Source organism: Mandrillus leucophaeus, unplaced genomic scaffold, assembly GCF_000951045.1.
Source record: "Mandrillus leucophaeus isolate KB7577 unplaced genomic scaffold, Mleu.le_1.0 Scaffold162, whole genome shotgun sequence".
Classification (NCBI taxonomy): domain Eukaryota; kingdom Metazoa; phylum Chordata; class Mammalia; order Primates; family Cercopithecidae; genus Mandrillus; species Mandrillus leucophaeus.
Window position 1 is genome coordinate 2,501,369 of NW_012101610.1, and position 24,254 is coordinate 2,525,622.

The window sequence follows — 24,254 nt, forward strand, 5'->3', positions numbered from 1 at the left end:
AAAAAAAAAAAAAAAAAAAAAAAATTCTCTAAAGCCAGGTGCGGTGGCTCACACCTGCAATCCCAGCACTTTGGGAGGCCAAGGTGGGTGGATCTCTTGAGGTCAGGAGTTCGAGACCAGCCTGGCCAACATGGTGAAACCCCGTCTCTGCTAAAAATACAAAAATTAGCTGGGTGTGGTGGCGTATCCCTGTAATGCCAGCTACTAGGGAGGCTGAGGCACGAGAATCACTTGAACCTGGGAGGTGGAGGTTACAGTGAGCTGAGATCACACCACCACACTTCAGCCTGAGTGACAGAGTGAGACTCTGTCTCAACAACAAAAACAAAAAAAATTCTCTTAAAAGTGAAAACTGGGCAGGGTACAGTGGCTCACATCTGTAATCCCAGCACTTTGGGAGGCGGAGGAGGGCAGATCACCTGAGGTCGGAAGTTCAAGACCAGCCAGATCAACATGGAGAAATCCCATCTCTAATAAAAACACAAAATTAGCCAGGCATGGTGGCACATGCCTATAATCCCAGCTACTAAGGAGGCTGAGGCAGGAGAATCGTTTGAACCTGGGAGGCGGAGGCTGCAGTGAGCCAAGACAACGCCATTGTGGTCCAGCCTGGGCAACAAGAGCAAAACTCCGTCTCAAAAAAAAAAGTGGAAACTGATCACTCTGATTTTCAGGTCTTGATCATATTAGCCAAACTTGTATCTCCATATGTAAAACAGAAATGACAATGGTACCTACCTCACAGGTTTTCAGTGCACTAGGCATAATGTCCAGCCAGAGTTCAAGTTAACTTACCTTTTTCATGTGCTCTTGAGAAAAGACAGTTGCTACATATATTGCATAAAAGCATGCCCCTAAAACAGCCAGAACAATACAGTTCAAAAACAGTCTCAAAGAGTAAATGCGTATTGTTTCTTCTGAGGTCCTTTCTGCTATTTTCTGCCGTATTCTTTCTTCCTCCAGATCTGCCTGAAGATAAAAGAAAATTCATTTGTGAGCAGTGGGATGAAGGGATACTCAGGGATAGAAACTGATTCATCACTCTCTCCCCACCCATCTTTAAGAGTTCTAGCCAGGCGTGGTGGCTCACTTCTGTAACCCTAGCACTGTGGGAGGCCAAGGTAGGAGGATCACTTGAGCCCAGGAGTTCAAGACCAACCCTGGCAACATAGGGAGACTCCATCTCTACAAGAAAACCCAGAAGATTTAGCTGGGTGTGGTGATGAATGCCTGTAGTCCCTGCTACTCGGGACGCTGATGTGGAAGATTGCTTGAGCCTGGGAGTTCAAGTCTGCAGTGATGTATGATCATGTCACTATACTCCAGCCTGGGTGACAGAGTGAAATGCTATATCAGGAAAAAACAAAAACAAAAAACAACAACAACAACAACAACAAAAACTTCTTTTAAATATTCATCTCCCACAAGATACCATCCTAGACTTAGCCTAACTACTTTTTTTCTTTTTTTTTGAGATGGAGTCTCGCTCTGTTGCCAGGCTGGAGTGCAGTGGTCCAATCTCGGCTCACTGCAACCTCTGACTCCCTGGTTCAAGTCATACTCCTGCCTCAGCCTCCCGAGTAGCTAGGATTACAGGCATGCACCACCATGCCCAGCTAATTTTTGTAATTTTAGTAGAGACGGGGTTTCACCATATTGGCCAGGATGGTCTCAATTCTCCTGACCTTGACCTGCCTCAGCCTCCCAAAGTGCTGTATTACAGGCATGAAGCTCTGCGCCTGGCCTAGCCCAACTATTTTTTATGTCTACTAAAGGCTTAAGTAAAGGTAGAACCTATTTAAGACTGCAATTGGGCTTTGCAATAAATGTGAAAACAGAACTATAAACTATTCATGATATTACTTAAATATAGTATGTGTCATTTCTTCAAACAGCATAGAGGTGAGGTGTTGTTATTTTTTCTTTTACACAATCTAGTAGTCTCTGCTTTTATTAGGAGAATTTAATCTGTTTGTATTTAGTGTAAGAAATAATAGATTTGATTTGATTCCTTCCATTTTATTATGCTTTTGATTTATTTGTCCCCTCCTCCTTTGCTTTGATGGGTTTATTAACATGCTATTCTTTACTCCTTTCTCTCCTTATTCATTTGGAAACTCTTGGGTTTTTTTTTTTTTTTTTTTTTTGAGACAGAGTCTTGCTCTGTCACCCAGGCTGGAATGCAGTGGTGCAATCTCGGCTCACTGCAATCTCCACCTCCTGGGTTCAAGCAATTCTCCTGCCTCAGACTCCCGAGTAGCTGAGACTACAGGCATGTGCCACCATGCCTGGCTAATTTTTTGTATTTTTAGTAGAGATGGGGTTTCACCATGTTAGCCAGGATGGTCTCGATCTCCTGACCTCGTGATCTGCCTGCCTCAGCCCCCCAAAGTGCTGGGATTACAGGCATGAACCACCGCGCCCGGTCTGTACTTTTTCATATACTCTCCATCCCACACTATGGTCATAACATTCCCTCCTTACTCCCATTTCTCCTGGTATAAGCAGTGTTTATGACAGGTCCTCCTCACGTGGAAAAATAACAGTGTAAAGTAGTAGGGTCTGGGGAAAGACATCACCTCCTTCCAGCCACTGTGTCCCCACCCCACTTCCCAGTTCCAGTTCACCAGAGCTCCTATTCAGGTCTAGGGTAATCAACCCTAGTAACGTGTTTGCTGTGAAAAGTTCTTGAAAGCTATAGAGGGGTAACTTGCTAAGCACCAGGGACAACCTGTCCCCCACCCTTGATTCTCTGAAAGCTGAAAACTCAGGCTCCAAAGGCAGGACCTTGCTGGTGAGGACCCCACCATGGGAAAACCCAGGAGCACTCACTCGGAGCTCGTACCGCAAGCTGCTGTGCTTCAGATCCGCCATGCTGCGGTTAGTGATGCAGAAGTCCCAGCCGGCAAAGATCTTGTTGCAGTAACTCTGAAAGTGCTCCTCACTCCGAATCAGGTTGATTTTGAATCCTTCCACTGACCTGACCCCAAAACACAATCATCCTTCTTATAGAAACAACAGCAAAAGAGAGTCCCCTGAACTGGCTGTGTCTGAAACTTAAAAAGTGAGACATAGCTGCATTTTCAGCCCATTGCGACATGGTCAAGTTTGGGGCCATTCTAAATATATGTGGCAGCTAACAAGGTATCTCATTGTTGATCCTTTCCTTTACCCATCTAATTGCTTCAAACACAGCTAGAATAAAATCCATACTTTTTTACCCAACTTTTATTTTAGATTCAGGAGTACATGTGCAGGTTTGTAACCTTGGTAATACTGCATGATGCTAAGATTTGGGGTAGAAATGATCCCGTCGTCCAGGTACTGAGCATAACATCCAACAGTTCTTCAATCCCTGCCTCCGTCTCTCCCTCTCCACTCTAGGAGTCCTCAGTTTGTTTTGCTGCCATCTTTATGTCCATAAGTACCCCATGTTTAGCTTCTACTAATAAGTGAGAAAATGCGGTATTTGGTTTTCTGTTCCTGCATTAATTTGCTTTGGATAATGGCCTCTAGCTGCAACCATGTTGCTGCAAAGGACATTATTTCATTGTTTTTTATGGCTGTGTAGTATTCCATGGTATTTATGTACCACATTTTCTTTATCCAGTCCTCCGCTGATGGGCACCTTGGTGGATTCCATTTCTTTGCTATTGCGAATAGCACTGTGATGAATATACGAGTGCACATGTCTTTTTGGTAGGACGATTCATTTTCTTTTAAAATCCAAACTCCTTAATACAGCTGAGAGATCCCTATGTGATCCAGCTGTGCCATCGCCTCTCCTCCCATGTAACTATACTTGCTTTCTCTCTTTTCTATAAATACACAAATTCCTGTTCCTGCCTCTGGGAAATTCCCACTACTATCTCCAGGGATGGTGCTCCTCTCACCCTCCCTATGGCTGGTCTCCTTCCCATCCTTCAGGTTTGGGTTCAAATAACCCCTTTGTAATCCCTCATCTCCCCATCTAAGGCTGTAACCCCCACTTCAAGCCAGTCCTTTTTACGTATTTATTTATTTACTTATTTTTGAGATGGAGTCTTACTCTGTCACCCAGGCTGGAGTGCAGTGGCGCAGTCTCGGCTCACTGCAACCTCCGCCTCACAGGTTCAAGCGGTTCTCCTGCCTGAGCATTCCAATTATAGGCACCTGTCACCGCGCCCAGCTAATTGTCTGTATTTTTAGTAGAGACAGAGTTTCAACAGGTTAGCCAGGCTGGTCGCGATCTCCTGACCTCAGGTGATCCGCCTGCCTCGGCCTCCCAAAGTGCTGGGCTTTCAGGCATGAGCCACCACGCCCAGCCCAGTCCCTTTTATTTAATTCACAGCAGTGATACTAACCTGCAATTATCTTATTCATCTGTTTACTGCTTGTAACTCCTTACTCTAACTAAATTTTAAATTCCTTGAGAGCAGGTCCCCTGGCTATCTTGCCACCTTTCTATCCATAATGCATGGACTATATACTTTGGTTAACATGCAACTGATGGATAAAGCAATGAATAAATGACTTAAATAGTATATTAACTATTTAGTGAGCACCTGTTTAGGTCAGATACAATTGTTGTGTATTTTTATTCATTCAAATGCTTTCATGGGAAAAATACGCCTGGCACTGGATATAAAACACCAGATGCCATACACAGTCCTCTGTAGATGAAACAGGTTATTTTTAGGATTTGCCAGTGAGGCATAAAGACAATAGAAATGGAAGGAATTGTCATGATCAGTCATTCTGCCAAAGGATTACAGCAAAGAATTTATGTCAGAACCACACGGAGTACCTTCCCCAAATCCAGTTCCCAAATGGTTACTTACCTGAGATTTTCAATTCAGTAAGTCTCATGCGGGCTCCAGAAATACACCATGTTATAAAGCTTATGGTGACCCATCCCAGTTGCAAGCCTCTGATTTAGACCAGACCTACATTTTATTTTTTATTTTTTGAGATGGGAGTCTCACTCTGTCACCCAGGGTGGAGTGCAGTGGTCTGATCGTGGCTCTCGGCAGCCTGAACCCCCCCAAGTTCAAGTGATCCTCCCACCTCAGCCTCCCACATAGCTCAAACTACAAGCACGCACTACCACACCTAGCTATTATTTGTATTTTTCGTAGAAATAGGGTTTTGCCATGTTACCCAGAGTTGGTCTTGAACTCCTGGGCTCAAGCGATCCACCCACCTTGCACTCCCAAAGTGCTAGGATTACAGGTGTGAGCCACCATGCCTGACCCAGACCTACATTTTACAGATGAGAAAACTAAGATCCAGAGGAAGGAAAATTATTTCCCTATATCCAGAGAGTTAGTGGCAGAATTGGTGTTACTTTGATGATGATGATGATGATAATAATTTTAATTCAATAAATGTCTATAAGGTGCTAGGCACAGTGCTAAGGTGTTCATTCACCTGCCTAGTTTATGTTAATCCTCCCAACAACCCTTCCAGGTATGCACATTTCACAGATGAAGAAAATGAGGCTCAAAGAGGTGAACTGACATTCTAGTCATGGTCTCTGGCCTACAAAGTCCATACTCTTTGTCACTCTGTGGCACATCCACTTCCTGGGCCATAGCAGGGCTTTCTCCCATTACATCACACCCAGCCCTCCCTCCATGGCCTTCCCCAGAAAGCAATCAAGGCCTTGAGCTTGAACAAGATTCATAGTTGGATTCGCTGTACAACTAACAAACCTTATTCATTCGGCCCGGCGCGGTGGCTCACGCCTGTAATCCCAGCACTTTGGGAGGTCGAGGTGGGTGGATCACGAGGTCAGGAGTTCGAGACCAGCCTGGCCAACATGGTGAAACCCCATCTTTACTAAAAATGCAAAAATTAGTCAGTCGTGGTGGAAAGCGCCTGTAATCTCAGCTACTCGGGAGGCTGAGGCAGAAGAATTGCTTGAACCCGGAAGGCAGAGGTTGCAGTGAGCCAGGATTAGGACACTGCACTCCAGCCTAGGTGACAGAGCAAGACTCCATCTTGAAAAACAAAAACAAAAACAAAAAACCTTATTCATTCTTCAGGGACCCTTCAAGGCTTTGGAAGACTCTAGCAATGTGTTCCTATGGTCTTATTTGTTGTTTTATTTATCATTTACAAAACATATTTTCATACTCTTTGTCTTAAAGATGGCGCTTCCAAATTGTCTCGCCTGTAGGTCCCTAAAACTTGGATCTCCCCTGGCACAATCACGGAACCCCAATCAACCAATGTTTCTTTACCAAGCATCTCTTTGCCCCTCAAAAGCAGCCTCAGGCTTCTTCTCATTTGTACGTAGTACATTTGGGTGGGGGATGGACGCTCACTAGTTCACATTCATCTCATAGATTCTGACTCAGGATACAATGCCAGGTTGGGCATTGGGGTTTTCTTTGCAATGGTGAATCCTGGTCCTTATGGAGGGCCAAATCCATCCGCAGCACCCTGGTCTGTTCTGCACCTGCGATAAGGGGCTTCGCAGCTCCACAGCTTACAACACTGTGTATGCTCTCACAGGGACAATCAAGTGGGCAATAAAGAGGTCCATCCATGATACTGTCTGTGAAGAAACTTCCCTGGGGCAGAGATGGCAAGTTGTCCATCAAAAATTTTTGGTTCACCTTCTATAGTACAGTATCACTGCTGGGTAATGGCTGCCCAGCCAGGAACAATGTTTCCCGGCCTCCCTTGCAGTTGGTTATAGTCATGTGACTAAGCTGTAGCCAATGGGATGTGAGTGATGGACACCACTTCCAGGTCTGGCCTATAAATACCCTCCGCATGGTTCTCCTCCATGCCTTTTCCTTTCCCATTCCTCCGTGGGACCTTCGAAACCACATGCTGAAGATGGCTGAACTTTGGTCAACTTTAGTCCTAGAATACTATAAGAAGAATTCTACCACACTAACCTGTGCCCCTACCCAGAACTGTCATGTAAAAGAGAAATACAGGTTTTGTTTTTGTTTTGTTTGTTTATTTTTGAGACGGTCTTGCCCTGTTGCCCAGGCTGGAGTGCAGTGGCACGATCTTGGCTCACTGCAACCTCGCCTCCCAGGTTCAAGTGATTCTCGTGTCTCCACCTCCCAAGTAGCTGGGACTACAGGTGTGTGCCATCATGCCCACCTAATAAAAAAGAAATAAAATTTCTATTGTGTTTGGGTCATTGTACCTTTTGTACCGGTTGTTTGTTAAGGGAATTAATACTCTTCTCTTCTCTTGGGAATTGCTCTCTCTCCCTAAAGCACTTGTCTCCCACAGGAAAAGCCATGTTGTCATAGGACCCTAGCCCCTGGCCACAGCTGAAGGAGTGTAGTGCTGAGCACTTGAACCTCCAGGGGCTCATCGTAGACACGCTGCTCCCCATGGCCACGGTGGAAGGGTCAGGGCTGGAAACCTGAATGAAGCAGAAACAACAAGTTTCTTCTAAGGATTTCTGTACCTGTGACCCAGGAGGTCAAGGCTGATGCAAACTATAAGATGCCCTATTTCCCACCACTTAAGAAAGCCACCACTACACCAAAGAATTGAAGACGAGGGATTCTTGCTTTGGATGTTGTTCCTAAGCCATGGCTCCATCTTTGTCCTTCCTGTAATTTGAGTTTCCTCCCTTCCTTGGATCTGTGAGCCACTCAATAACCATCAGAGTTAGGTTTCTGCTACTTACAACCCAGTAGACGCCTTGTTAACATACACACCAAAGCAAAGGAAAGGGTGTGTGTGCAGTGGGGTGGGATTGCCAGATGTGTTCAGTAGTGATTGAGTGGAGAACCCCATGCCAGGCACCGTGGCTTACACTTGTAATCCCAGAATTTTGGGAGGCCAGGGTAGGCGGATCACCTGAGGTCAGGAGTTCGAGACCAGACTGGCCAACATAGTGAAACGCTACCAAAAATACAAAAATTAGCTAGGCGTGGTGGCACGTTCCTATAGTACTAGCTACCCAGGAGGCTGAGGCATGAGAATTGAAACTAGGAGGTGGAGGTTGCAGTAAGCCAAGATTGCACCACTGCACTCCAGTCTGGGTGAGAGAGAAAGACTCTGTCTGGGAAAAAAAAAGAACCTCAGTCTGCTACTCCATCCCAAATCCTGACTTCTATTTCTCCCAGGTCTCTTCAGCTGCCAATGTACTCACAAACCCTTCCCCACAAAACCCACCACTGGACTTCGCTCATCCTTTAGGTAGTGGCCCCCAGGGCTCCCGTATCTCCAACAGCCTCCAGCCATCAAGGGTAATTCAGAGAGAATGCAAGGACAGACTTTACCTTTTCACTATCCAAAGAAGGCTCAGGGCCAGGTAGGCGATTGTGCTTATCAAATACGCCAGGGGCAGATCATAGGTGAAGTTCTGAAATTTCACCCCATCAATGGTGTAATGTCCGTAAAAGAGGCTAGTCTCCTCCAGGAAACCCTGAAACGAAGCCAAGAGCATGAGGTTAGACTGGTCAGCTCACTGTGGGGCAACCAGAAGAGTAGTCCCTGCCTCAAGGAACACAAGTTCCAGTGTCCCCTTTCCTCTCTGTATCTCCAAAGACTGGAACAGTCCCAGAGGCACAGGGAGTACTCAGTGTTTGGGAAATAAAGCACTGATAAAACCCTGGCATTAAAAATGCACAGGTGGGCCAGGCAAGGTGGCTCACACCTGTAATCCCAGCCCTTTGGGAGACCGAGACGGGCAGATCACCTGAGGTCAAGAGTTCGAGACCAGCCTGGCCAATATGGCAAAACTCCTGTCTCTACTAAAAATACCAAAAAAATTAGCCGGACTTGGTGTTGCGTGCCTGTAATCCTAGCTACTTGGGAGGCTGAGGCAGGAGAATCACTTGAACTTAGGAGGCAGAGGTTGCAGAGAGCTGAGATCACACCACTGCACTCCAGCCTGGGTGACAGAGTGAGATCCATCTCAAAATAAATAAATAAATAAAAATGCACAGATGGCCGGGCATGGTAGCTCACACCTGTAATCCCAGAACTTTGGAAGGCTGAGGCAGGAGGATTACTTGAGCCCAGGAGTTTGAGACAAGCCTGGACAACATAGAGAGACCGCTATCTCTACAAAAATTGTTTTTTAAAATTAGCTAGGCATAGAGGTGCATGGCTATGGTCCCAGCTGCTTGGGAGGCTGGAGTAAGCCGTGATTGTGCTACTGCACTGGATAACAGAGCAAGAGCTTGTCTCTGAAAGAAAAAAAGCACATATAACAAGCCAAAACTGAAATTAACAATAAAATTCCATGTGCCATAGCATCAAAAAGAATAAAACATTAGGACTAAATTTAACTAAAGAAGTGCAAATCTTGGCCGGGCCCGGTGGCTCATGCCTGTAATCCCAGAACCTTGGTAGGCGAAGGCAGGTGGATCACAAGGTCAGGAGTTCGAGACCAGCCTGGCCAACATAGTGAAACCCCGTCCCCACTAAAAATACAAAAATTAGCCGGGCATGGTGGCACGTGCCTGTAGTCCCAGCTACTTGGGAGGCTGAGGCAGGAGAATCACTTGAACCTGGGAGGTGGAGGTTGTGGTGAGCCGAGATCACGCCACTGCATTTCAGCCTGGGCAAGAGGGCGAGACTCTGTCTCAAAAACAAAATAATAATAATTAAAGAAGCCATAAAGAAACAGAAAACATCCCATGTTTATGGATCAGATCTATGGCCAAATTCCTCAAATTGATTTACCGATTCAACATTATCCTTCTTAGTGACCTAGCTGGCTTCCTTACAGAAACTGACAAGCTGATCCTAAAATTCACATGGAATCGCAACACACTCAGAAGAAGAGCCAAAACAACTTTGAAGAAGAAGAAGAGTAAGGCCTGGTGGCTCAGAAAACTCTCTGACTTCTTCTCCTTCTTTTTTTAAAATAAAAAAGTAGAGCTATGGTCTCGCCATGTTGCCCAGGCTGGTCTCCAACTCCTGGGCTCAAACGGTCCTCCAGCCTCAGCCTCCCAAAGTGCTGGGATTACAGGTTTTGAGCCACTGCACCCTGCTGCCTGACTTCTTATGGTAGGAATGACTGAACGCCTCAAATACCTCCTTGGATGGCAGGAAAACTCCAGGAGAGTGAAGGAGAGAACAGATATAGCAGACACATTGTAGGTAGGTAGTACATAGTGGTTGCCTACGGCATTGTTTACAAAGGAAGGAAATGAGAGGAAATCTGAATGTCCATACAGGGATCGGGCTAGATCACTAAAAATCCATATTATATTGATATTTCATATATCAAGCAAGACCACGTAAGTGCACAGAGAAAGGTCAACAGTCAAGTAGGCTGTAAACCATGGGGTTAAATGTTCAGTGACCTCCGGGGAGGGATATTTTCACTTTTTTACTCTATAAATTCTGTATTTTTCATGACAACCGTGCATTCTGTGTGTGTGTGTGTGTGTGTGTGTGTGTTCTTAAATTTATTGAAGCTGAGCATATTTACGTTATACAATCGTGCGTATCTGTATTTTAAAATTATACAAGACAACCGTGCATTCTTATATTATTTGGATAACGAAGTCGTTTGTTAACTGGAAAAGAAAAAGTAGAAGCGGAGGACTCCATTCTCCTTTCAACTCTCCCAAAGGCCATAAAAACGTGTCCAACCAGAAGAAACCTGTGTGTGCTGCCAAGGGCTGATATCAGGGTTATCACCAACCTCTCCCTCAAGACAATGTAACGATTACAGGGCAAAGGTCTGCTGGGCCTGGAAAATGTTTTCTGATTTGATAATGAGCTTGGTTCAATTGTTTTCAAGAAAAATGAGCCCCTGTTTGAGCTCTCTGACCCTCTTTCACTTGTGCCTATTTACATTCAGATTATGAACAATCACATTACATTAAAATTCAGTTTCCCAGCCACACTAGACATATTTCAAGTGCTCAAGAGTTAGTGGTCCTGGGCCCGGCACAGTGGCTCATACCTGTAATCTCAGCACTTTCGGAGGCTGAGGCAGGCAGATCACTTGAGGTCATGGGTTCGAGACCAGCCTGGCCAACATGATGAAACCCCGTCTCTACTAAAACCAAAATTTAACCAGGCGTCATTGCGCACCCCTGTATTCCCAGCTACTCGGGAGGCTGAGGCACAAGAATTGCTTGAAACCAGGAGGCGGAGGTTGCAGTGAGCCAAGATTGCACCACTGCACTTCAGCCTGGGTGACAGAGTGAGACTCTGTCTAAAAAAAAAAACAAAAAGTCAGACACGGCGGCTCACACCTGTAATCCCAGCACTTTCAGAGGCCGAGGTGGGCAGATCACTTGAAGTCATGGGATCGAGACCAGCTTGGCCAACATGGTGAAATCCAGTCTCTACTAAAAATAGAAAAATTAGCTGGGTGTGGTGGCGGGCGCCTGTAACCCCAGCTACTTGGGAGGCTGAGGCAGGAGAATCACTCGAACCCAGGGGGCAGAGGTGGCAGTGGGCCAAGATCACGCCAATGTACTCCAGCCTGGGCGACAGAGCGAGACTCTGTCTCAAAAAAACAAACAAAAAAGAGTTAGTGGTTCCATTGTTACACAGCACAGGTCCACATTCTCCAGATCATTGCAGAAAGTTCTCTTTCAGACAGGTCATTATCATGCTTACTTTATTGAACGTCTATAATCAAGCGCAGCTAACTCTCCTATAAAATTTTTCCTATCAGGAAGAAGGTTACAGTATGCGAAGAAACTTTTTTTTTTCCTTCCACAAACAGAAACTTTTCTTGTGGGATGTAATCTAAAGAAATGGGGTTAACAGCAGCTCTGGGATTTGATCCCAACTTTGCTTTCAAAGGCAGTGTGACCTTGGGTAGGTCACTGAATTTCTTTTCTCATTTGCACAAGTCAACATTTGCATGGCTTTTATCTTCTAATTTGCATAGTGGACATTTGCACAGTTTCTGTTTTCTCATCTGCATAGTAGACTTTTTTCTTTTATTATTATTATTTTTATTTTTATTTTTTTGAGACAGAGTCTTTCTGTCACCCAGCTTGGAGTGTAGTGGCGCAATTTTGGCTCACTGCAACCTACGTTTCCCAGGTTCAAGAGATTCTTGTGCCTCAGCCTCCCAAGTAGCTGGGATTACAGGTGCACACCACCACGCCAGGCTAATCTTTTTTTTTTTTTTGAGACGGAGTTTCGCTCTTGTTGCCCAAGCTGGAATGCAGTGGCTCAATCTCGGCTCACTGCAACCTCCACCTCCCAGGTTCAAGCAATTCTCCTGCCTCAGCCTCCCGAGGAGCTGAGATTACAGGCACCAGCCACCACACCCAGCTAATTTTTTTGTATTTTTAGTAGAGATGGGGTTCCCCATGTTGGCCAGGCTGGTCTCAAGCTCCTGACCTCAGGTGATCTGCCCACCTCAGCCTCCCAAAGCACTGGGATTACGGGCATGAGCCACCGTGCCCAGCCATGTATTTTCTTTTTAAACTTTTTTTTTGCATAGTAGACTTTTGAACACCCATCCAACAATTCCTCTGAGTTGTTTTTAGGAAAACATGAGATCAGAGATGTAAAAGAATTTTTTCAAAATCAGGCGGGGTGTAGTGGCTCACACTGTAATCCCAGCACTTTGGGAAGCCAAGACAGGTGGATTGCTTGAGCTCAGGAGTTCGAGACCAGCCTAGGCAACATGGCAAAACCCTGTCTCTACAAAGCACACACGCGCGCGCACAAATTAGCTGGGCATGGTGGTATGCACCTGTAGTCCCAGCTACTCAGGAGGCTTGAGGTGAGAGGATGGCTTGAGCCTAGAAATAGAGTTTGCAATGAGCCAAAATCCTGCCACTGCACTCTCTGAGCGACAGAGCCAGAGCTTGTCTCAAAAAGAAAGGAAAAAAAAAAGGTAGGGGTGCTTTTTCAAAATCAAACACAGTGGACAAATTCAAGGCTTTCTACCAATTTATTCAGAAAAGTGGAAGCTCAATGGTATGGCATTTTTGTTTGTTTGTTTTGTTTTTGTTTTGTTTTGAGACGAACTCTCCCTCTTGTTGCCCAGGCTGGATCGTGCAGTTGCACACAATCTCAGTTCACTGCAGTTTCCGCCTCCCGGATTCAAGTAATTCTCCTGCCTCAGCCTCCTAAGTAGCTGGGATTACAGGCGCCCCCCACCGTGCCCAGCTAATTTTTCTATTTTTAGTAGAGATGGGGTTTCACCATGTTGGCCAGGCTGGTCTTGAACTCCTGACCTCAGGTGATCTGCCTGCCTTGGCCTCTCTGAAGTGCTGGGGTTACCGGCATGAGCCATCGCGCTCGGCCGGAAAGGTATTTTCATATCAGTAATTTTCAGAAAGTATTTCTGAAAAAATAAAAGTACTTATTTGTATTTCTCAAACACCTAGAGCAGTGGTTCTGAACTGGGGGTAATTTTGTCTGCTAGGGAACATTTGGCAATCTCTGGAAACATTTTTGGTTGTCAGAGTCGGAAGAGGGCAGTGCTGCTGGCATCTAGTGGGTGGAGACCAGGGATACAGCTCAGCGGGCTACCATGCACCAGATAGGCCTACACAACACAGAGTTATCTAACCCACTGGGCACGGTGGCTCATGCCTGTTACCCCAGTACTTAAAATCTCATTGCTTTTATGGTAGCTCTAAAAGGTTTTTTTTTGTCACCTTCTAAAAAAATTATTTTGGCCAGGCACAGAGGCTCACACCTGTAACCCCAACACTTTGAGAGGCCGAGGCAGGAGGCTTCATCGAGGTCAGGAGCTTGAAACCAGCCTGGGCAACATAGTGAGACCCCACATCTCTAGAAAGAAAATTAAAAATTAGCCAAGTATAGTGCATGCCTGTAGTCCTAGCTACTTGGGAAGATCGTTTTAGCCCAGGAGTTTGAGATTACAGTAAACTATGATTGCACCACTATACTCTAACCTGGGGAACAGAGCATGATCCTATCTTCAAAAAAAAAAAAAAAAAAAAAAAAGAATATCAATAGTGCCAAGTTTGAGAAACCCTGGTCTAAAGGGCAAAGATGGCTACTTTTCATAGCTGCAATCTTATTTGCTGAAAAAAGTGAAATAAAAAAATGAAAAATCACAAAATCTTTTTTTTAAGATGGGGTCTTGCTCTATTGCCCAGGCTTAAGTGCAGTGGTGCAGACTGCAACCTCAACCTTCTGGGCTCAAGTGATTCCCCTACCTCAGCCTCCAGAGTAATTGGGACTACAGGTGCATGCCACCACACCCAGCTAATTATGTTTATTTTGTGTAGAGATATGTTGCCCAGGCTGGTTTCAAACTCCTGGCCTCAAGCAATCCTCCTGCCTCGGCCTCTCAAAGTGTTGGGGTTACAGGTGTGAGCCACTGTGCCTGGCCAAAATCATTTTTTTAGAAGGCGATAATAAAAACCTTTTAGAACTACCATAAAAGCCAAGAGATTAATTCCATGTTAGAGTTGGGGACTGGTGGTGGGGGATGGTAACCTGGGATTGACTTATAAGGGATTTCAGAGAATCTTCATATGCCCATGTACATGATATGCAGGTATGTGTGCATATCATCTGAAAGTGTGAGTTTGTACATCACACATGTCCCTGTGTGTAATTTCTGGAAAACAAGAGCCACATCTTTCATGCACCCAGTCTGGGGCTCCAAAATGTTCGGGTTTATCAGTGTCAGAGAAATTGTAAACATTCTGTCTGGGTTCATTTTCACTGAAGCTTCCTTCTTTAGGGGAAGTCAGCATCTTGTTGCAGATCAACAGAAAGGTTGAAGGACTAGAGGCCGGGCATGGTGGCTCACACCTGTAATCCCAGTACTTTGGGAGGCTGAGGAGAGTGGACCACCTGAGGTCAGGAGTTCCAGACCAGCCTGGCCAACATGGTGAAACCCCATCTCTACTAAAAACACAAATATTAGCTGAGCGTGGTGGCACGCACCTGTAATTCCAGCTACTCACGAGGCTGAGGCAGGAGAATCACTTGAACCCGGGAGGCAGAGGTTGCAGTGAGCCGAGATTGAACCACTGCACTCCAACCTGGGCGACAGAGCGAGACTCTGTCTCAAAAAAATAATAATAATAAATAAAAAGAAAGAACTAGAAAAAGGCCAATGGCTGAAAGTGACAAAGCATATTTCCTGACAGTCTAGCAGTTGATGGTGAACATTGCTCTTTCAGATGAGGTAACTGCAAATCCTGTTTCATTTACTGGTATATATGTCAACCAATACTTGTGTTTGGCTCTCACTGCAGAAATTCGGGAAACTGATCTTTAAATCAATCAATTTTTAGTAGATTGAGAAGCTAAACAAAGGATTATGTTAAATACTTACAGTGCCAGAAAGCAAGTCTATGATATAACTGTAAAAGTAAATGAGTCCAGAACTGCTTACTGGATAGACTGTACATTGTATATCTATAAGAAACAAAAACCAGAATGTCAGTGGAAACAGTTTTACAGTCTCTATAACCTACTTGTTTTTTTTGTTTGCCTGGCTCATTTTTGTATTTTTAGTAGAGATGGGTTTTCGCCATGTTGGCCAGGCTGGTCTTGAACTCCTGACCTCAGGTGACCCGCCCACCTCAGCCTCCCAAAGTGCCAGGATTACAGGCGTGAGTCACCGCACCTGGCCATAGCCTGCCTGTTTTTCACAATTTGTGATTATAAGCATGTACAGTCATGCATGGCTTAACAAGGAGGATACAGTCTGATAAATATGTCCTTAGGCAATTTCGTCATGCGAACATCACGGAGTGTACTTACGTAAACTTAGATGGGATGGCCTACTACACACCTAGGCTGTATGGTATGGCCTAATGCTCCTAGGTTACAAACCTGGACAGTATGTTACTGCACTGAATACTGTAGGTAACTGCAACACAATGCTAAGTATTTGTGTATCTAAATATGTCTAAACAAAGAAAAACTACAGTAAAAATACAGTATTATAATCTTAGGGGACCACCATTGCATATGTGATCCATTGTTAATTGAAACATTGTCATGGGGTACATGACTGTATATGTATATTACATTTAGAAATGTCATATATATTTACATATTTGCACAGATATGTTTGTATATTTGTGATTTGCCATTTTCAGTCCAAACCCCAATGTGTCCAATACAGTAATATTTCTTTCTCCTTCTACTTCTAGTGTTTCCTTCACTATTCTCCCCAAACATCTGGCGATACGTCTTTTTTATATATTTTGTATGTAAGTCCGCATATAGAGCTTGTTTTTTGCTTGTATGTGTGACTATCAATGCTCCAGATAGAGGCTGCTCCAACAGCTTGGGCTCCAGAGTGAAGCTCACCAGCCCACAGTGGGCATGGACTGTGGGTGAGAAATGAACCTTTGTGGTTATTTCTCACTCACAGTCTCAAATAGCCACAGAGGTTTATTTCTCACTCACTGTCTCATACTGTTATGCTGTCATGCTTGCATGCTGTTATTCCATAGCAGCATGAGTGTTATGGGATCACTTGTTTCTGCAGCATAACCTAGACCATCCTGACTAATACAGTCGCCCAAGAATTAGAATAAGATTCTTAGCAAAGCAAGCACTGTAGGGAGGTACACAGTGAAAAACAAACACACTTCATAGTAAACCAGGCCTTAGACTCACCTGTGTCTTTGAAAGGAATGAGCACGAAGCTGCTGTTGGTGATCTTGTATTTCGTGAGTAAGATTGGGAGCAAAACCAGCATAAAGATGATCAGAAATATCACCAAATTCAGCAACACCAGGAATCTCAAGAAGGAGAAATAGGACTGAATCCCAGTGCCAAATTTCCCTGGAAAAAACAAACCTGGACATCACTGACCAGGGGTATTGACACACTACACATCATAGATTCAATTAGCCACAAAAGCTGAAGCTGGAGTAATCAGTAGCTGGAAAGAGGAAGAAACTTTTTTTTTTTAATTGTTAGCTTTAAGACTCGATCTTCTAGTGTTTTAACTTTTCACCTATAGATCTACAATCAATCTTGAATTAATCACTTGAGAACGGTATGAGGGAGGGCTCAGTATTTATCTTTTCTTATAGGAATCTCTAGTTGACTCAGCACCATTTATTGGCTGCTTTTTTTGGAAATCATCACCTGACCACATATGTATGAATCTGTTTCTGAACTCTATCCCGTTCCATGGGTCTACATGTCTATCCTTACACCAACGCTAGACTGTCTTAATTATTGCAGATTTGTAAGACTTGATACATGGTATCTTTTTTTTTTTTTTTTTTTTTTTTGAGACAGTCTCACTCTGTCACCCAGGCTGGAGTGCAGTGGTGCAATCTCAGTCACTGCAAGTTCTGCCTCCCAGGTTCACGCCATTCTCCTGCCTCAGCCTCCCGAGTAGCTGGGACTACAGGCGCCTGCCACCACACCTGGCTAATTTTTTGTATTTTTAGTGGAGATGGAGTTTCACTGTGTTAGCTAGGATGGTCTCGACCTCCTGACCTTGTGATCCGCCCACCTCAGCCTCCCAAAGTGCTGGGATTACAGGTGTGAGCCACCACACCTGGCCCACTGATACATGGTATCTTTCAGCTTTGTTACTCCTCAAGATTGTCTTAGACATCTTTGGTCTTTTGCATTTATATACAAATGTTAGAATTAGTGTTTTAATTTTCATGCACAGTCTGCTAAGATTCTGATTGGGATTACATAAAATATATAGGTCAATTTGAGGAGAAGTGACATATAATATTAAGTCTTCTGATACATGAACATGGTATATTTAGGTCTTCCTTAGTTTTTCTCAATAATACTTTATAGTTTTCTGTACACAATTATTGCATATGGTTCTTTAGATATATTCCTAGATATCTGATTTTTCTTTTTTTTTTTTTTGACACCGAGTCTTACTCTGTTGCCCAGGGTGGAGTGCAGTGGCGTGATCTCAGCTCCCTGCAACCTCTGCCTCTTGGGTTCAAGGAATTCTTACGCCTCAGCCTTCCGAGTAGCTAGGACTATAGGCGTGAGCCACCACTCCCAGCTAATTTTTATGTTTTTAGTACAGACGGGGTTTCACCATGTTGGCCAAGCTGGTCTCGAACTCCTGATCTCAGGTGATCCACCTGCCTCAGCCTTCCAATGTGCTGGGATTATAGGCGTGAGCCACCACGCCAGGCCCTGACATTTTTGATACTATTGTAAACTGTATCATTTAAAAAAATTCACTTTCTAAATGCTTGTTGTTGGTATATAGAAATACAATTCATTTTAAATAGAGACACTTTAAAATTAACCATAAACCTTGTTACATAACATTAATTTCAATAGTTGTCTCCTTAATTATCTACATGCATATCATTGTCATCTCAAAAAAAAAAAAAAAAAAAAAGACATTTTATTTTTTCCTTTCTAATTATTATCCTTCCCCCCGACCATCCTGCTACATTGGCTAGAACTTCTAGGATGATTTTGAATAGAATCTGTGATAATCGGCACCTTTTTCTCATTTTCAATCTCAGGGAAAAAGGTTTTAATATTTCATCATTAAGTATGTTGTTTGCTGTATAATTTTTATAGGTTTTTAAAATAAAATTAAGAAAGTTCTTATCTATTTATTATTTGCTAAAAATGAGAACTGAAGTTTGTCAGTGCTTTTTCTGCATCTGTTGGGATGATCCTATAATTTTTTTCTTTTATTCTGTTTTGCGGTGGATTACATCAATTGATTTGCACATAGAAAACCAACCTTCCGCTAGATAATGATTAAATTGCTGAGGATAGAAAGCATTCTGAAGAGCAAGGATGGCTTCTTGCTCTTGGTAGGAGCAAAGAACTCATTACTGGAGACCGAAGATACAAGATACCCACAGTTTTTTGCCACTCTCTAATACTTAGCAATCTGCCAGAGGCAAGAAATTTATTATCACACCTGCACTTCATGTCAGATGAGCACCTACCCAGCCAAGAAATCACGGGTAGAGTAATTGCAGAGAACATCAAAATCCCAGTTCCCAGGGGGAACCTACCCTCTACCACACAAGCCACTTTCTGAATAAAAATGTCCAGAAAGCCTACCACTTCACAAGAGAGGAAGCTAGACATAGTGGCTAAAACCTTGGACTCTACATCTTGAATGCCTGGGTTCAAACCCCGGTTCTGCCTCACCCTGTCTGAGTGAACTTGGACAAGATCTCAAACTCTCTGAGCCATGCAAATGACAAGCACCTAAATGAAAGTTTCCCTTGAAGATTAACTGAGGTAACGAGTAAAGTGCTTAACACAATGCCTGGTTCACAGTAAATGCTCAATAAAAATTAGCTTTTATTATTTTGCTCCAAACATAATATTACACTTAAATCTCAAGAGAAAAAGTATGAGTGCTTGGTTGAAGTTTTAAGTGAGCCATGAAGCCTTTTAGAAATATATTATATTCTCCAAATAAAACAACAATTAAAAGGTTGTTCATTGGATAGATTACCAATTGTATTTTATAGGTCTTAAAATAGTAATAATGGAGAAAATCATTTCCTTTATTTATCCTACTACATTCCTTACAAACCTCACGAAGTTTCCATTTTAGCAGTTTTGGGGAGATGTTTGAAAAATGTTTTGCTGTAAAATAGATAATCCTGGCCAGGCGTGGTGGCTCACGCCTGTAATCCCAGCACTTTGGGAGGCCAAGGCAGGCAGATCACCTGAGGTCAGGAATTCAAGACCAGCCTGTCCAACATGGTGAAACCCTGTCTCTACTAAAAATACAAAAAGTAGCCGGCCTGGTGGCACCTACCTGTAGTCTCAGCTACTTGGGAGGTTGAGGCAGGAGAGTCACTTGAACCTGGGAGGCGGAGGTTGCATTGAGCCAAGACCGCACCATTGCACTCCAGCCTGGGCAACAAGAGCGAAACTTCATCTCAAAAATAAAATAAAATAAAATAGATAATCCAAAAAAAGTTTAATGTTTCTAATTTTGTATTTTTTTTTTTTAATTTTCATTTCTATTTTTAGATTAAATAGAGACAGGATCTTACTATGTTACCCAGACTGGTCACAAACTCCTGAGCCCAAGTGATCCTCCTGCCTCAGCCTCCCAAAGAGCTAGGATTACAGCAGGCATGAGCCACTATGCCCGGCTAATTTTGTATTTTGGCACAACTTCCAATTTTTGCATACTTGCTATGGACCGAATTGTGTCCCCACCCCCAAATTCATACGGTGAAGCCCTAACCCCCAGTGTAATGGTATTTGGAGATGGTCCTTTGGGAGGTGATTAGGTTTCAATGAGGTCTTGAGACTGGGCCCCCATGATGGGATTAGTGTCATTATAAAAAGAGACACCAGAGAGTTTGCACTCTTTCTCAGAGCACACTCAAAGCAAAGGTTACGTGAACACAGCAAGAAGGCCTGTTCAAGTCTCCAAAACTATGAGAAAAAAATTTGTTTTTTAAGCCATCCAGTCTGCAGTATCTTGTTATGGCAGCCCAGGCCAACTAGCAACAACACTTTAATCCCAAATTCTCACCATTATAGGAAAGGAAGGGTTCACAGTATTTTCAGGGCCATGGGAACTCTCTGCAGTTTGGTAAAAGTGATGAACCTCGTCTCAGGATAATAAAGCTTTCTGTTTGTTTATTTATGTTTTTGTTTTGAGACCGTGTCTGGCTCTGTTGCCCAGGCTGGAGTACAATAGCACAATCATAGCTTACTGCAGCCTCAAACTCCCGGGCTCAGGCGATCCTCCTGCCTAAGCTACCCCAGAAGCTGGGACTATGGGTGTATAGCACCACATCCAGCTAATTTTTAAAACTTTTGGGCCAGGCGCGGTGGCTTACGCCTTTAATTCCAGCACTTTGGGAGGCCGAGGTGGGCGGATCACGAGGTCAGGAGATGGAGACCATCCTGGCTAACACAGTGAAACCCCGTCTCTACTAAAAATACAAAAAATTAGCCAGGCGTGGTGGCGGGCGCCTGTAGTCCCAGCTATTTGGGAGGCTGAGGCAGGAGAATGGCATGAACCCGGGGAGCGGAGCCCGCAGTGAGCCGAGATCACGCCACTGCACTCCAGCCTGGGCGACAGAGTGAGACTCTGTCTCAAAAAAAAAAAACACTGACTAACAAACTTTTTGTTGTAGAGGCAAGGTCTTACTTTGTTACCCAGGCTGGTCTCAAACTCCTGGGCTCAGATGATCTTCCTGCCTCAGTCTCCCAAAATGCTAGGATTACAGGCATGAACCACGGCCTGGCTGGGATAATGTTTTTAATAATATGATAACTGTATGTCTGTTTTTATTTTATGCATTGAAATTAGAAGTATAACATTTTTTAAAAATATATTTATGCATAATATTGTAATGCATAAAATAATAGTCTACTAATATTAATATATTATAATTTAATATTATTTTGAAATAATACTATTTATGCATTTAATTTAAATTAAATTATTAAATAATTTATTTTATTTTATTTTATTTTGAGACGGAGTCTCGCTCTGTCGCCCAGGCTGGAGTGCAGTGGCGCCATCTCGGATCACTGCAAGCTCCACCTTCCGGGTTCACGACATTCTCCTGCCTCAGCCTCCTGAGTAGCTGGGACTACAGGTGCCCACCACCACGCCCAGCTAATTTTTTGTATTTTTAGTAGACACGGGGTTTCACTGTGTTGGCCAGGATGGTCTCGATCTCCCGGCCTCATGATCCGTCCGCCTCAGCATCCCACAGTGCTGGGATCACAGGCGTGAGCCACTGCACCCTGCCAATTTAGTATTATTTTTAAATAGTACTATTTTGTGCATTTAATTTAAATGCATAAGATAAAAACAGATACACAGTTATCATCTTATTAAAAAAATATGTGTGATAGAATGACCTACGTGAGCATCAGTGAGCACCTTTACTGGCACTTCTTTTGAGACAGAGTCTTGTTCTGTCACCCAGGCTGGAGTGCAATAGTGCGGTCTCGGCTCACTGCAACATCCACCTCCTGGGTTCAAATGATTCTCATGCCTCAGCCTCCCAAATAGCTGGGATTACAGGCATGCACTACCATGCCCAGCTAATTTTTTGTAGTTTTAGTAGAGATGGGATTTCACCATGTTGGCCAGGCTGGTCTTGAACTCCTGACCTCGTGATCCACCCATCTTGGCCTCCCAAAGGGCTGGGATTACAGGAGTGAGCCACTGTGCCTGGTCTTCACTAGCACATTAAATAACAAGATCTAGCGGCAAGTCTAATAACGACTGAAATTTCCAAGCAGTCATGAGCATTAGCGGTATTCCAAGATAAATACAACTGGAAGGGACAGGAAAATATCCACGATTTTTTCCTGACAAAGACACAGGTTCTGCTAAACCTTGCGGTGGTTTGTTGTTCACATTCATCATAGAAGGAAATGCTCAATTTCAGCTAGACGCTAGTGGAAACGAAGCTGTACTTGCTCCCCAGACACAGAGACTTCTGAGGAGGAGCCTGCACAGAGGCCGGGGCGGGATACCTTCTATGCTGCGAATGTCCTCCCGCCACAGCTCCAGGTGGGTCGTCATCTCTCGAGCCTTCTCCAGGAACCTCTTCCAAGACTTGCTGCTGTACCGCTTCCACTGGTCCCACTCGGAGAGATACTTCATTTGTGTCTCCTGAATGTCCCTGCATGGAAAACATGAGCATCACAATCACAACAGCAGCAGCATCAAGACTCAGCATCCCAGCCCAGCGCGGTGCTCCACGCCTGTAATCCCAGCACTTTGGGAGGCCGAGGCAGGTGGATCATCTGAGGTCAGGAGTTCGAGGCCAGCCTGGCCAACATGGTGAAACGCCATCTCTACTAAAAATACAAAATTAGCCAGGCATGGTGGCGAGTGCCTGTAATCCTGGCTACTCCAGGAAGCTGAGGCAGGAGAATCGCTTGAACCTGGGAGGCTGAGTTTGCAGTAAGCCAAGATTGTGCCATTGCACTTCAGCCTGGGCAACAAGAACGAAACTTCGTCTCGAAAAAAAAAGAAAAGAAAAAGACTCAGCATCTCATAAAACCCCAGCTGAAAGGACAGAGAAATATGTGAGCTCTCATACATTGCTGCAAGGAATATAAAATGCTGCCGCCGCTATGGAAAAAAGTTTGGCAGTCCGTCAAAATGTCAGAGTAACCATGCGCCCTGCGGTTCTCAGATCACATGAAGCCAGGAGTTCAAGACCAGCCTGGCCAACATGGCAAAACCCCGTCTCTACTGAAAATACCAAAATTAGCCAAGCGTGGTGGCGGGCACCTGTAATCCCAGCTACTAGGAAGGCTGAGGCAGGAGAATCGCTCGAACCCAGAAGGTGGAGGTTTCAGTGAGCCGAGATCATGCCATTGCACTCCAGCCTGGGTGACAGAGCAAGACTCTGTATCAAAAAAAAAATTATTTTAAATAAAAATAATAAAAGACAAAAGAAAAATAGTATTTTGTGACACATGAAAATCACATGAAATTCAAATTTCAGTGTCCATAAATATTCCTAGAACACAGCCATGCCAATTCATTTATGAACCATCTGCAACAGCAGAGCTGAGTAGTTGCAACAGAGACTGCACGGCCCACAAAGCTGATCCTGAGTCTAGAGGGAAAGCAAACATGTTGACATTCAACAACGACAGCTCCCTGGGAGAAGTGCTACAAAAGGGGATGTGGTCAGGGCTCTGGAAACCTGGAGGAGATGCCCCAAGTCCAAGCTGGTGTTAGAGGAAGGAGTAAGGAGAGCAGGGGAAAAAGAAAGTGCTGGGGCCTGAAGGCGAGAGAGGAAACATGAGGAATTTGCCAACCATCCATGGCACATGGCACATGCCTCCACCCTCCCACCAGTCTGTCCTCCTCCATCAGACAGGGAGCTCCTATTAAAGAAAAGGACTTGAACCTCCCATCCAAACAAGCCTCCCTGTGTTGTGCGTCAGTTTCCTTATCTGTAAGTTGGAGTTAGTAAAGTACCTACCCTTAGATCAGTGGTTCTCAAGTGGGGGCAATTTTGCACACCTCCCAAAGAACATCAGGCAATGGTCTGGGGACATCTTTGACTGTCACAACTTGGGGGAGGGGGACATGCTTCTGGCATCTAGTGGGTAAAGGCCAGGGATGCTACTAAACAACCTCCAATCCACAGACAGCCCTCCACAACAGAGAACGATCTGGCCCTAAATGTCAATAAGCAAGAGTGTGGCTGGGCGTGGTGGCTCACGCCTGTAATCCCAGCACTTTGGGAGGCCGAGGTGGGCGGATCACGAGGTCATAAGATTGAGACCACCCTAGCTAACACGGTGAAACGCCGTCTCTACTAAAAAAAAAAAAATACAAAAATTAGCCGGGCGTGGTGGCAGGCACCTGTAGTCCCAGCTACTTGGGAGGCTGAGGCAGGAGAATGGCGTGAACCCAGGAG

The 24,254-nt window shown here is 44.4% G+C and overlaps 1 protein-coding gene across 1 annotated transcript in view; it reads right to left on the minus strand.

Moving 5' to 3' along the window:
* TMC7 (transmembrane channel-like 7) overlaps positions 1-24,254 on the minus strand; it is a 90,292-nt gene that overhangs the window by 40,024 nt on the left and 26,014 nt on the right. Inside the window, exons 3-8 of the mRNA XM_011976102.1 lie at positions 22,345-22,493; positions 16,522-16,689; positions 15,224-15,306; positions 8,244-8,389; positions 2,833-2,980; positions 796-969 (exon numbers count right to left, since the gene is read on the minus strand). Of these exons, the coding sequence (XP_011831492.1) occupies positions 796-969; positions 2,833-2,980; positions 8,244-8,389; positions 15,224-15,306; positions 16,522-16,689; positions 22,345-22,493 (868 nt within the window). The remainder of the gene's footprint in view (positions 1-795; positions 970-2,832; positions 2,981-8,243; positions 8,390-15,223; positions 15,307-16,521; positions 16,690-22,344; positions 22,494-24,254) is intronic.